At 37.7% G+C, this 13,574-nt stretch overlaps 1 protein-coding gene across 2 annotated transcripts in view; it reads right to left on the bottom strand.

Moving 5' to 3' along the window:
- The window catches only part of FIGN (fidgetin, microtubule severing factor), a 123,601-nt gene that overhangs the window by 2,245 nt on the left and 107,782 nt on the right, over window positions 1–13,574 (bottom strand). For both annotated transcript variants that reach the window (XM_081051716.1, XM_081051715.1), the window contains one exon: window positions 1–6,838. This exon is cut by the window's left edge and continues 2,245 nt beyond it. In XM_081051716.1, the coding sequence (XP_080907842.1) occupies window positions 4,587–6,830 (2,244 nt within the window). In that variant the 5' untranslated portion in view covers window positions 6,831–6,838 and the 3' untranslated portion in view covers window positions 1–4,586. The remainder of the gene's footprint in view (window positions 6,839–13,574) is intronic.

Genomic DNA, 13,574 nt, shown 5'->3' on the forward strand with positions numbered 1-13,574 from the left:
TTAATTTAAACCGAGAAATAAACTTTTGCTTTTTTTGTATCATAAAACAAGAAAGAATGAATGCGCTCCCAACCTTGGTGTACTACAGAACCACTTTATAAATATTTAACATTCTATAGGACTGATTCATATATTCTCACACCACTCTGTGGCAAGGCTGACCCATGCTGCCGACATTCTACATATCACTGAGACAGGGAGGTGAAATTTTCCTGCTTTCAGTCTAATTGTCTTTGACAATTGCTGTGCCTAGTGCTACACTGCTTGTGTTGTATTTAAAAACAGGGGAAAGAGGAGAGACTTGTTCATTAAAGATGCAGTATCCCTGGTTCACACAAATGCATCTGGCAGGTTCAAAATCGAATGTCAACCAGAGGTCTTAGCAGAGTGTGAGCTTCAGTTCATGTGTTGGTTAGTCACAAGTACAGCTGGTTTTGAATTCCAAAATACTAATAGCTCCACATTTGCTAATATGCTTCATCTGAAAATCGGCAGGTGATTCACCAACCAAAGGTTTTACTTTTCAAAAGGAAAAACATTAAACACTTTGAATTGTAAAGTGGTCATGTATATCTCTGCACGTATGAGGAAAGGAAGTAAACAGTTGCTTCTAATGTAAAATAGATGTTAGTTTTAAAGTTCAAATAGGTGGTGAAAACGGCACACACACACACAAACACACACGCTAATTTTATATATATATATGTATATATATATATATATTAAAACTTTACTTTAGTGGCCTCAATAGTTCAACAAACTGTGTCCCTTTCACTTTGCAAAATACAGATTCAATGATCATGATACACAATTCTTGTTAAGAAAGATGAGAATGGGATTATAGAAGTATCTTTCTGCTTGGAGTTGGACACACTTTCAGAGAAAGAAATTCTAAATGCTTCTAAAACATTTTCCAACCCACAAATATATTTAAATTTACAAAGACCTATTGTAGAAATTAATTTGGACTTTTTTGGATGTACTCTTTTGAAAACTGCATAGCCAAGTACTATGCAACCCATGTAAATTGACCTTGCTATTTTACATAGCATAGCCTCTGGATAGCTTTTATCACTTGCCCAGATGGTGTTTGGCCTATATATTTTAGTGAAATGGTTTATTTTCTCCTTGATAGGTTTCAAATGCACAAGAAAACATTATACCCGTCTATCTGCATTTGAGTAGAATACAAACTGACTAATAGACAAACATTCTGTGTGAAAGTAAATAGCCTTAAAGTATACTGCCTTCACATTCCATTGGTCAGCTCAGTCAGCAAAGTTTTCCATACTGTCACTGATGTTCTAAATATTTTGGTGAGAAACATGCCAGAAGTGTAGAGTATTTCCATTTGTGTCACACATAAGATTATTATGAACTACCTCTTCAATTTCTATTGATACTTCTGAAGTAGTTTCCTTCACTTCCTTTTTGTCCCTGTTGGAAATGTTGTTATAGTTGTGAAGAAGAGAATTAGGGGCTGTTAAGTGGACTGGCTCAAATCCTCTAGCCAGACGGCAAGGAATTTAGACTGGCTCATTACCTTACCTTCATTAGTAGCCTTCTCCAAATTCTTAGCAGTCACAAAGAGGCCAAGAGTATGAAGCTCGATTACTCAGTTGTACTGTCACTGATTGCACACATTCACTACTGAGGATGTGGTACCCCACCCCCACCCAAGCTCCAGAAGCGATGGCCAGAAGAGTTCATTATTAGGCTAGTCCGTAGAAGAGCTCATAATGCTGTCACGTATAATCAAAGAATCACAGGAGAGCACTACCTACTCAAAGGTCAGCCTTATTTCCCCCAACATATCTTCATTTCTTCAGCATGCCCAATTTCTTAAGAGATCAACTCCTAGAATTTGTGAGGCTAAGTGAAATTCACACACAACTTCGGCTTCTGCCTAAATACATGGATTTTTGACCACTCATGTCTCAAAGTAATTTTTAAGTCATTTAAAGCTAAAAGCCAATATGTATGACTTTATTTTCACGTTTATAGACAAGTGTAAAACACAATAGTGCAGTCATATATTTGGCATTAACTCTTAGTAGCCACAAAAAATATGGATCAATATTGGATTTTCCAAAATTGTCTAAATAAGACTGGTTTGTCAAAACTTGCCAGTTGTTTTCAAGTGAACACAGCATATTGGCGGAAATGAAATGTAATGTCTAAAAGACAGAAAATAGGTCAGCACTGTGCAAAAGTAAACTTGTCAGTGAGATCGATATGAACCTACAAGTTAATGGGAATATTAGAATCTCCTTACAATAAGGGGTATGCAGGGTAGAGTCAGAACATACTGTAGCATTTATTCACTTGTGAAAAGCAGAGCATGTACTTAAATATTATTTTTTGTATCCTTAATGAAAGGCACAGCTTTTTAACATGGAATATTTATATGTAAGCACAATTTTAATTTATTAGAATATCATAGTAAATTAAATTCTGGTTCATTTGCTCAGTTTTTAGGAACATGATAAATAAAAACTAGCAGTAATGATCAGGCATCATAAAATGTCAGAAATATCATGAAGTTCTCATTAGCTTTCTCTATGCTGTATTTCAGAGAATTTGACATTGTGGAGGAAATCAGTAAAAATATTTGAAGGCAAAAAAACAATAACAGAAATAACTTTCTTGGGGCTTCCCATTACATTTATTTAAAATTTTTAAATGTACATCACTTTTTGAATACATAAAATGCCAGTGCTTTGCAACAGTTTTGTTACTGCATGTCTCAACTAAAAAAAAAAAAAAAAAAAAAAAAAAAAAAGGAAAGATAAAAATAACAGGAAAAATACATTCAAAAAGCCAGGCTGTTCTGCTTATGTACGGGCAGTGGCTTTGGAAAGCTACAGCCTACACTGTGTCTGTTCAGAGGCATTGCCTAGCATCTGTCAGCTATCAGGAAAAGTTGCACATAAAGCATTAAAGGATACAAAGAACAACTTGGTGGGGAGCAAGAGAGGAATGGGAAATTAAGAAAAATGCCACATATGCTATTGGGGTATGGGGCAGACTTAGGTAGAAGTAAAGGGAAAGACTGATGTATCTGGAAACTAGATTTTATGAGAAAAGATGGAAGAAAACAAAGTAACATGTTTGGCAAGCAATTGTGTGTGTGTGTGTGAGTGCGTGTGTATATGTGTGTGTGTGATCACTTCCAATATCCTACTTTACTTTCCAAGAGGTAGAAATGAAGCGGGAACACTACAGACCAGAAGATTTAAAAATAAGAAGCAAAATTGCACTAATGAGAGGAGTCAAAAAGGAGAGATGTAAATGTTCTTTGTGGATGTATACAAGTTGGTTGGTTTTTGTATTTATTTATTTAACTACTTGCTTGTTTGTTTGGTTGGTTGCTATCTTCTGCATCCTATCCTATCAAACAGCATGGCAAGCCTATAAATTAGATTAGTGAATAGAATGACACTATTCCCAGCAGTTTTAAGCGAGAACTTGCAAATCACCACCACCACCACCACCTATGCAGTAAAACGCAGTCCTAGATTTTAGGTTCTGTGACTTTCAGGGTCCTAAACAGGTCTTGTGGCTGACTGTTCTAGACACTAACACAAACTGAATAAGTAGCTTTCTATTAACCAGTGTACCTTTTAAGAACATTTTCACTTCATTATCAAGGAGCAATGTACGAACTCTTGCACTTATTGACATAAAGAATTATTCTTGCTCTGGTCAATTCCCCATAATTAGTAAAAGAACCTTTTTAAAAAGAATCCTTCCATTTCTACTTTAAATTGTAAATAATTAGTTGTATCACACGTCAGTGTATTTCTGGATACATTCAAAGTAATTTTCCTTGCTATTTTCCAATTTTTGAGGTAAACATACATTTTAATATAAAGTAACATTGAAGCCTATCCCATTACTCTCAGCAGTACATAGTGCTTTCAACACATTCCTTTGAGGTACTGTACAAATCACAATCGCTTTCCTGAGTTTTTGCAGACAAGAACATTAAAAGAAATGAACTGCAGAAATTAAGGTCCAGATTACCGTTACCCTGTTTTACCTGTTCTTAGCTTAATACTGCAGAACAGACAGGATTGAGGAATACTGTTGCTCTTAAAATGGCAAAAATCTGGTTTTCTGTCATAAACACAACCGTTCATCTCTTTAGTCCAATAATGTTTGAAGTTAAAGCTCTTTATATTAGCACATGCCACCAATGTAATTGTGAGGCAAACAAAAAATAAAGCACCACTCCAGGCACTTGACAGCAACTAAATCTCGAGAACAGCAGAATGGAATCAACACACGAGGTTCATGTCCTTCTGAAGTCAACACACTTGCACCTTGCTCCTTGGTGAGTGTTTTCTAGCTTGAACTGAACTGAGCATCGGCAGATGCTTTCTGTCATCTGGGGCTTTCAAATCAGAAGCTCTCATTGGATGCATTTTTCCTCCAAATCTACCCTGACTCTAAAGATTCAACTTAATTGTCGTCTTCCCCAGTACCCTTTGCAATTTAAACACTACTGGAAAGGGGCTCTATACCCTATGTAGCAGGTTTTATGTGTGTGTGCCAACATTCATTACACCCTTTTAAAGAACTTGTCACTGACTGCAACCAAACATTTTGTTCCATTCAACATACATATCAAGCTCTTTTTGAGATATGCTAGGCTGAATCTTGCAGAAAGCATTTTCAAAGTCTTGATATGTAACGGGCCTCAACTGGCTGGGCATAATGGCTGAAAGGTCTGTGGCTGGCATGGCATGGAGGGGGCCCACCGCGGCTTCCTGACACAAATGAGCCACGTCTAGTCCAGAAAAGCCTTCTGTGCGCTGGACGAGCAGTGCAAACTCCTTGTCATTGAGACAGTAATTGTGCTGTGAGAGCAGTTGTACTATTATCTGGTGCCTCGCTGTGCTGTCAGGAAGTGGGATTAAAAGTCGTTTCATGAAGTACCTTCGAAGAGATTCATCTATTTCTTCTGGTTTACTGGTGGCACAAATTACTACGATTTGGTCCTCAGCCGATGTTAGTACAGTGTCCAGTTGCATCAGAAATTCGGTTCTCATCCGACTGACTGGACTGTGTTCCTCACTCACTTGAGAGGAGAGAAGCATGTCAATGTCACTAACAAAGATCACCGAGGGCTGGCGACACCTGGCCACAAGAAAAGAGGCATGGATGATTTTTTCTGCTTCTCCTAACCACTTGGCAACTAGTCCAGAACCAGCGATTTTGAAAAATGTGGCCCCCAGCTGACTAGCTATGCATCTGCCCAATAATGTTTTGCCTGTTCCCCGAGGTCCAAATAACAGGACGCTCCGAGGTAAGGCCGTCAGGCCACTGAATGCATCTGACCTCAACACTGGCCATAACACTTCTTCCTTAATGACAGCCTTTACTAGGTCGAGACCAGCAATGTCACTCCAGTCCACTGGTGGTCCTTGGGTGATAATCTCATTGGTTACCAGGTCAATGAGGTGAGTGTCAGTATTCTTCAGTTGCTCGTCCACAGAGTGGTTGGATGAGGTAGCTGCACGGAGTCCAGGGCCTTGCATTGGGTGAGAGAGGAGCTGCCTGTGCTCGTCCCCATGCTCACTCATTACGGGTGATGTGTACTTCCCAAAGGATTCACTGGATCTTGATCCCAGTGAATTTTTAGCAGTACTGTAGGAAGGAGGGGTCAGAGCCCTACTGGACTGGCTGCTGAATTTTCTTTGCTGCTCAGAGGACATTAGCTGCTTCGTTGGCTTAAATGCTAAGGATGATGTTTCAGCACTTCTGTCAAAACCATTCCCCCGATTTGAGTTTGAAATGCTGTTGTCGGGCATTCTGTACATAGGACTCTGTGTAGATCTCTGTTGGCCATAGCTGTAATTTCCATAACTGGAGTCCATGTCTCCTTGCCCTGCCATATAGAAGGCTTTCCGTTTGAGAGAACTTGCTGAACTGTTTGTCAGGGCCGAGGGTGCAATAGGTGTCAAACCGTGACCCTGATAGGTGTAGCCAGGAACCGTGGTGGGGGGCAGGGGTGTAGGGGCAGGAATTCCTGAAGGCAGGTATGCTGAAGGAGGAGGTGCACCCCCAGGGCTGTACCCAGATCCCACAGCAGTCTGAGGAGGATAGCTCGCAGAGGGATAGCTGTAACCGGAGAGGTTCGAAGTCCCATTGTAGCCTGGGACCAGGGCTGGTGGCGGGGGCGGTGGTGGTGGTGGCTGTAGGAGCCCAGAGCTATGCAAAGGAGATGGATGTGGTGAAGGAAGTGCAGGTGCCGGTTGGCTACTGTAAGTAGAATGCAAATATGATCCGTTATATCCTGGGGCATATTCCTGAGAGGGCAGCCCTGCGTGAAGACTAGGTACGGTGTGGCTTCCACAGGTACTACTTGAATAACTAGGTTCTGTCAGGTTGCTGGCCACCCCAGGAGAGCTCCCTATACTCGCAGAGACATCTGCTGGAGGGAGGGCTGAACTGACTCCAGCTTTGCTGGCAGTGATAACATCTGGGACACAGTTCATGGGATAAACAGCTTCTGAATTCAAGGAAGGCTGCCAGGGTTCGCTTTCATTTTTCCGACCATTCACTAGCCCTGATGGTGCATCTGAGTAGTTGCTGAGGACAGGTCGGTCCACAGGGCCTTCCAAAATGCCAGAATACTTCTCTGCGTATTTTTTTAGTAGGTTAGATGCAGTCAGAGCGGATATGTCATCATTCGCCCAGGCATACTGATAGGTGCGCTGCAAATGACCTCTATAGGCTTCCACTTTATGGGCAGGAGACCGAGTGGTCGAAGTGATGTCAAAGTGCTGTTCTGGCCACTGGGCATGCTCCGGCGTCCACTGCATCTTCAAGCCTACAGGTTTTGGGGCGGGGGGGGGAAAGTTAAATTACTTAATATTCATCAGAACTGATAAAGCTTCCCCCAAAACTTATTTTGTTACCTATTATTTTCCACTAATAATATCAACATTATAAAGCATTTCCCTAGTTTACAATACCTGCTATGATCACTGTATATAATATGTATACTTTAAAATGGATTCAATTTCAGCCCGGTATAAACTGAATTTAAATGAAAACTCTGTAGAAAACCTATTTTTTTGTTTCATTTTTAAGTGATAAGAAAATGTATTGCTGTTAAGCCTATCAATTGTTTTGCTACACACAGAGAGAAATACATATATATGTACACACACATTCCCGTCAAATTAGAATTCAGTCACTGGTTCTTACAATAAAATATGCATACATTTTAAATATCTAGCCAGTTACAGTATTACACATGTACAATATCTAGATATTCTCTCTTCATATCACAGTTTGTTTTATATTTTAACCAATATAAAAATGAGACACAGCTGACAGATCACATCTAGGATACCTCTCTTATTTGGTACTGAACACCTAGTTAGCACAGTATAATGCTCCCTGCACAGAACAATATGACACAGACATAGCAGGTCATTCCATAATCCAACTCTCATCTAAAGTGGTCCACGACAGTTTCAAATCTGCTTCGTGGAGTGCAGCAAAGCAATCTCCCAGGCAGCGCTCCATCGCTTTCATCACACAAAGCCTACAACTCGGTATGAATTACAACTGGCTCCTTTCTGCCTCTCAGTTCTGTTGTTGAGTCTGAAAAAAGAAACAAGCATCACTTGTCTGTCGGTCTTCCAGCTAGCATTCTCCCTCCTTCTCGTATAAGCCTTCTCTCTGTCTTATAGCCTCCAAGTTACTAAGAGGAGAGAAAAATCCACACACACACACACACACACACACACACACACACACACACACACGGTAGAGAGAGTGTTGGGGGAAACAGAGGTGAAAGGGAAGATAAGAATAGAATGAGAGAATAAGAAGAGAATCTGGATTCTAACTACATTTCTATTGGAAGCAGTGTGTGGCAGAAACTAAAACAGTACAACTAGATAATGAGACTTTATGGGTAATTCTATTATCTGCTAGTTACTAATTGAAGCAAGGTGACATGTAGCAAACTATAAAATAAGAGTATTATCTCATTTAAGAGAAAATACTAAGCAGTTAGAATCAGAGACTCATTTGAATTTTACAGTTTAAGGAGACCTTAGAAATTACCTCATTTTACAGATTAGAGAACCAGTACCCGAAGGGATTTATAATGTACCCTCGAGGACTCTCATATAGTTAGTTACAGAAGAGCACTGGAACCCTGTTCTATTTTCCAGTGCTGGCTCATCTCATTCTAATCTCTGCTTGGTTCAAACACTTCCTATTCTGGTACTGCTATATTAAGCAGGCCTCCTTAATCTCCTTTGTATTACCCAAAGTGAATTTTGCAAACTGTCTTGTGCCCTCTGGCGGAGATTCTTTGATAAGAAGGAGGCCTGGTCTCAATGAAGCATCTGTGGCATCAGCTCCCTTCTGAATTACCCAGTCAATTTTGACAGCTCCTATCCCCTTCTGCTTTCCTCCCCCAAATGCTTTAGCTCTTCATGGCCTGACTATGGCTTCTGACATGGCCAGCTTTGACTTACTGAGCTAAACCGAACACAGCATAGAGTTTGGTAACAGAATGGCATGTTGATTCCCTTCTGACTCCCTCTTCCTTGTTTGCAAAACCACTGCACCAGACACTGGAAGTTAATTAGCAAGATGATGCTGTGCTAATTGTGTTAATTTACAAGGTTTTAGTCAAAGAGAATCATGCCAGGGCTGGCACTGCTGTCATGCTTCAGACTTAATGATTAATAAATACTGAAAACAAGGTGGGAAGGATTGCAATAATTACACAATAAATGAATAAAGCAACAGGATTCATTTGCAAATATATTTTACTGTAGTTGTACTCATTTGCATTTGGATTTTTAAAAATGATCCATTTAGATATTCATTTGCAAATCCCCATCTCAGTTAAATTAAGTCTGAAAGCTGCACAAAATAACTGACTCAAGCTTTACATATGTTTTTTAGTAAAAATATTAAATACCTTGCTTCTTTTGTACCTGCAACAGATTCTTTCCTCACTTCCCTTCACTCCCCCTAAATCTTCCTGTTTCTCTTTTCAAGCGCTGTCTTTTAAAAACAACCTCATCAAATTGGGGGCGGGGGGGAATGCACAATTGGATGAAGTGCAGCTTGCATCATATCACTCAAGAGAAATTCTGGGTGTGAGTTCTAGGAAGAACTAAAGTGATATTCCTAATTGTTTCTGCTTTCTCAATCATTATTTTTTAAGGAGGACGAAAACACACTGCAAAATGGGTGAAATGACCGAAACCACACTTAAAGGGGAAAAGATGCAATTTTAATGAAGTAGCATTTCAGGAATCATACTTTCATTAAATTCAACTGGAAATTATTAAGAGCAAATCACCAGGAACCAATCGCAAGTAATCAGTATCTAAATTCTTCTAGAGTCATGGGATTTACTTCGAGCCTTATAAAAAGGAGAGAATATTAATGTGACTGTAATATAGAACTGTCTAAAAGATCTACAAATTCATTAGTCCTGTAAGTTATTTCCAGGGAATTTCTATTAGGATTTTTTTTTCTTTAACAGATTATCAAAATACAGTGTTGAGAAAATAAGAACACACATATGCTATGAGTAAGACTTAGATTGATACAGAAGAAATATTTGAATAAATGTCTTGATTAAAGTTTCAGAAACTAATTTAGGAGTCACAGGCAGTGTAATTTACCACAAACGTAACACAACACAATACACACATACGCATTTAAGGGTGTGAGTTCCTTTCAGTTATCTGAGGTAAGCCACTGTTGGCATTAGTTAACACATACATAACAAAATGCTCATGGTGGGGGGAATTGCTTTAGACTTAGAATAGTTATTAAAAAAAAACAAAAATCGGGCAACCTTCCACCTGTTTGGGCTTAATTTATTTTCCTTGTAAATTATTTATAAAAATATGTGAAAAAGTATCTTATTTAAGTTATAATCAATATGAAAGACAGGAATATAAAGTTTAAATAAAGTAGGCTGTTTTCACTGGGTATTTCTGCATAGTTTAGCAAAACTGATTAAATTTCACAAGATTTCTATTTCATCTGAAATTAAGCAAAGATCCTATCTATCAGAATTATTTATTTGGAACAATTACTGGATACGACATTGCCTTTTGATTCTCATGCTATTTTTGGATGTCTTGACCAAGATAATTGAAAGTTTATTTATCGATGCATACTAAATAATAACCGTAGCAGGGCTGCAAAAGGCAAGATTGAGCTTTGATTAAATAAACTTAAGGGAACAGAATTATTCACATCCTCTGAAACACAAGTACTTAGCCAGTGCTTAAAAATCATTAGTATTCTTTGAAAGTGTAAGTTAATAGTTTACCACAAGCTAGTTTTCAATATTACTAGGAGCTAACGAAACTAGTGTTCAGGAGATTGTCCTGGCCTTTTTCATCAGTTTCTAAGACTTTATTTTAATACTAATTGAAAGTAGGACCAAACTTGTTTTTGTTGTTATTATTGTTCTATTTATTGGTGGTGCTATTTCTGATGTGAAATGGATGGAAAACGTAGAGTCAAGTGTTCTCTGAACAAGAAATCATGCTCGCTTTGATTGTATTGTTGGTATCTGTGAGTAAGAAGCAGCACGTGCATGCCATGTAGCTTGGCACAACATAATAAGATGAGTTTTAAAAACAGCTTTCATATGGTTTCCCTTTAGAACATGAAGAGAAAAAACTCAGAAACAATACTGTCTTAACATTATTAGAAATATGACTCCAGAACAATAACTCCCACTGCTTTTTTGATAAAGCTTAAATGTAAAACAGTAGAAAGTTAAGAAAAATAGTTTTTAAAGATAATTGAAGAATTGCTCCAAAACATTAATTTTTATTTTTGAAAGGAGCAGAGAATTCTTAATACAGCTGGCAAATTTCACAATGCAATGTTTGTTTTTAAAATAAGTAATTTAATAGAAAATTACTTTGAAGATATTTTCACCTGTGTTAACATGAGAATGACAGATTCTACAGTAAAAAGCCTGAGCATTTTGTTATTTCATTGTTATAGGATAAATTTATGTGTATATAAATGAACAAGTCTATATTTCCCCTAAAACTGGACCATTTGGATAACATTTTTCATTGTTATCTTTACTGACCATTTCATAACTTAGATTTAATTACTAAAAATTGCTGCCTCGTTGCTTTACTTCCTCCATGTTGCTCTTTATTTTGAAATGAAACAACTGTGGCATCTTTCAAAATTCTGTCTCATGTTCAAAATGATAAAGAAACTCTTGTATAGAAAAATGAAGGATATAAAAACAACTTTCAGAATGGGAGGAAATTGGAAATGAAAGACTAAGCCTTCTAGAATCTATTTTTAGCACACATTCCTGGAAATATTAATCTGAGGCACTCACTACCCCACCCCCACCCCTACCACACATATGCTATTCAGCACTTCATCAGGTCTAAAAAAGCTGTTCTCTTCTACAAGGTTCCCATGGGGTAATTCTGGCTGCTGGGGACTTGACTTCATTTGTAGGTTTCCTCAGACGTCCTAAGGGCAGGAACCTGAGGCAAACACCTCCAGGCATGGCAGGCTTGCTGGCTCTAGGATAGTGGCACAGAGTTCCCCGGGCCCGCAGGATGGACATCACTACACCCATTGTACTCCTTTGGTCTACTGGACCCCGAACCTTTCATTATTATTTTTTAAGATACTTATTTTAAAATCTAAACCATATTTACCCAGGTTTCTCTCTAGGAAACAATCACTACAGGGGTGAATATCCAAAGTAATTTTAGTTTCCAGTCTCCTCAGCCTAATAATGCAACAGATTCATCATCTCCTACGTAGGACATGGAAGAACACATAGAGCATTCAAAATGTCAAGAGAGTAACAGTAGCAAATTCACTGGCTGAAAATACAGGTTTACATAGTGAAGCGCCTTCTGAGAGAGGGCCTGCAAACTTCCTGTTACTGAAAACTAGCACTATGCAATATCTACTTATCATTATTCTTAGTTATTCTTCAATATCTTACATATCTACTTATCATTATTCTTATTATTAGTCTGAGCAGACTAAGCAGCATTCTCCTTTTGTGTACCCACGCTCATAAGCCAAGAGGCCAACACAACAATATTTAGTATTACTTGAACTAACCCATTTGATCTGAAATCTTCCGCAGTCCATATCCTGTAAATCTAGCCTGAAAATGTTGTGTTATAGCTAAAAGAATAACAGGAGTAAAGTATCAAAATTACATTCTCTTTAACCTAGTTAATTTAGTTCCATCTTTAGTTCCATCTAATTTTAGAACACAAAAATTAGAAGTCCTTTATAAGATGAATATGATGTCGGGACTTTTAATTTAGTCATCAAACTAAGGGTCCACTATGTAAAGCTTTGTGGTTCAATGCTAAGAAGTTAAATCAAGGGAATCTGTTTTTTTTTTTTTTTTTTTACTAGGCAATGAAACTTTTCCAGCTTTCTATCTTCTTTATAATTTTACCTTCTGAATTCTCTACAATTAGACTGTTTGATTTTAGTGGTTAAGAGAACTTTAAAGTGACATACTCCTCATTGCCGACAGCCTCAGTTACAGTTTGATACTTCACTTACTATATGATATGCTGTTGGCTTGAATACTGCTTTGTCCAACAAAGTGTTTTATTTGGGGACATGGCTAGATTGTTGGGATAAAAACTGGAGAAAACATAAAGAAGTTTCTAGAATTTTGTCTGAAGAGTGAATATCCCAAGCTTGAGAATCAGACCACTGGCTTTGCTCATGCCATCGCTTATTTGTTCTAATCCTTGTTAACTCTCTTAAGCACATCATACTCACGGTTTTCAGCTATGAAATGTGGACAATAATGGTATAATTATACATACTGGATTGTTATTAAGATTACCTGAAGTGATAATATTTGTGAAAATATTTTGTAACTGAGAACAGCTACGTAAATATTTTTTTTTGTTATTCCTTTATTTTGAAAAAAAAAGCTAGAGGTGCATTAAACACAAAACAAAACTGACTAGACAGATAAAAGTAAAATCACTCTTAAAATTTATAAATCACTTTTTCTTCAATCTCAGGACAGCTACAAAAAGGAAATTTTCCTGTGGGAATGTTGGTTATAAGAAAGGAATAGAAATTCTTTCATATTCAGCAAAACAGAGTGTGATCTCTTTAATCAAAAAGGTGTCAAAAACTCAAAATGTTTTCAAAGTATTTTATTTATTTTTAATGTTATTTGTAACTCAACGTTGTAGAGACCACAACTAAGAAACAAAGTACTTAGAAGTTTAAAACCAGTTAAGAATGATTTCAAAATATGCAGTCTCAAACTAAGATATTATAATTATATAGCAATGCTGTGAAATTATTTTTCTCTTTAAATCACACTTTCACACCTCCAGACTCCAAATTATAATACATTTTGCAGAAAATTACTCTATCCTCCCATTCTATCTTATTTGCATAAGGCAACCTTTTTTAATAATCATAAAGGCATTTCTAGCTAAATGGTCCTTAGTAAATATAGTTCTAATACCTCACCCTCTAACAGAAAAATTGCCACCTGACAGTCTGAGGGCAGCATACAGCCT

The sequence above is a fragment of the Rhinolophus hipposideros genome (genome assembly GCF_964194185.1).
Source record: "Rhinolophus hipposideros genome assembly, chromosome: 6".
In the NCBI taxonomy this organism is placed as follows: Eukaryota; Metazoa; Chordata; class Mammalia; order Chiroptera; family Rhinolophidae; genus Rhinolophus; species Rhinolophus hipposideros.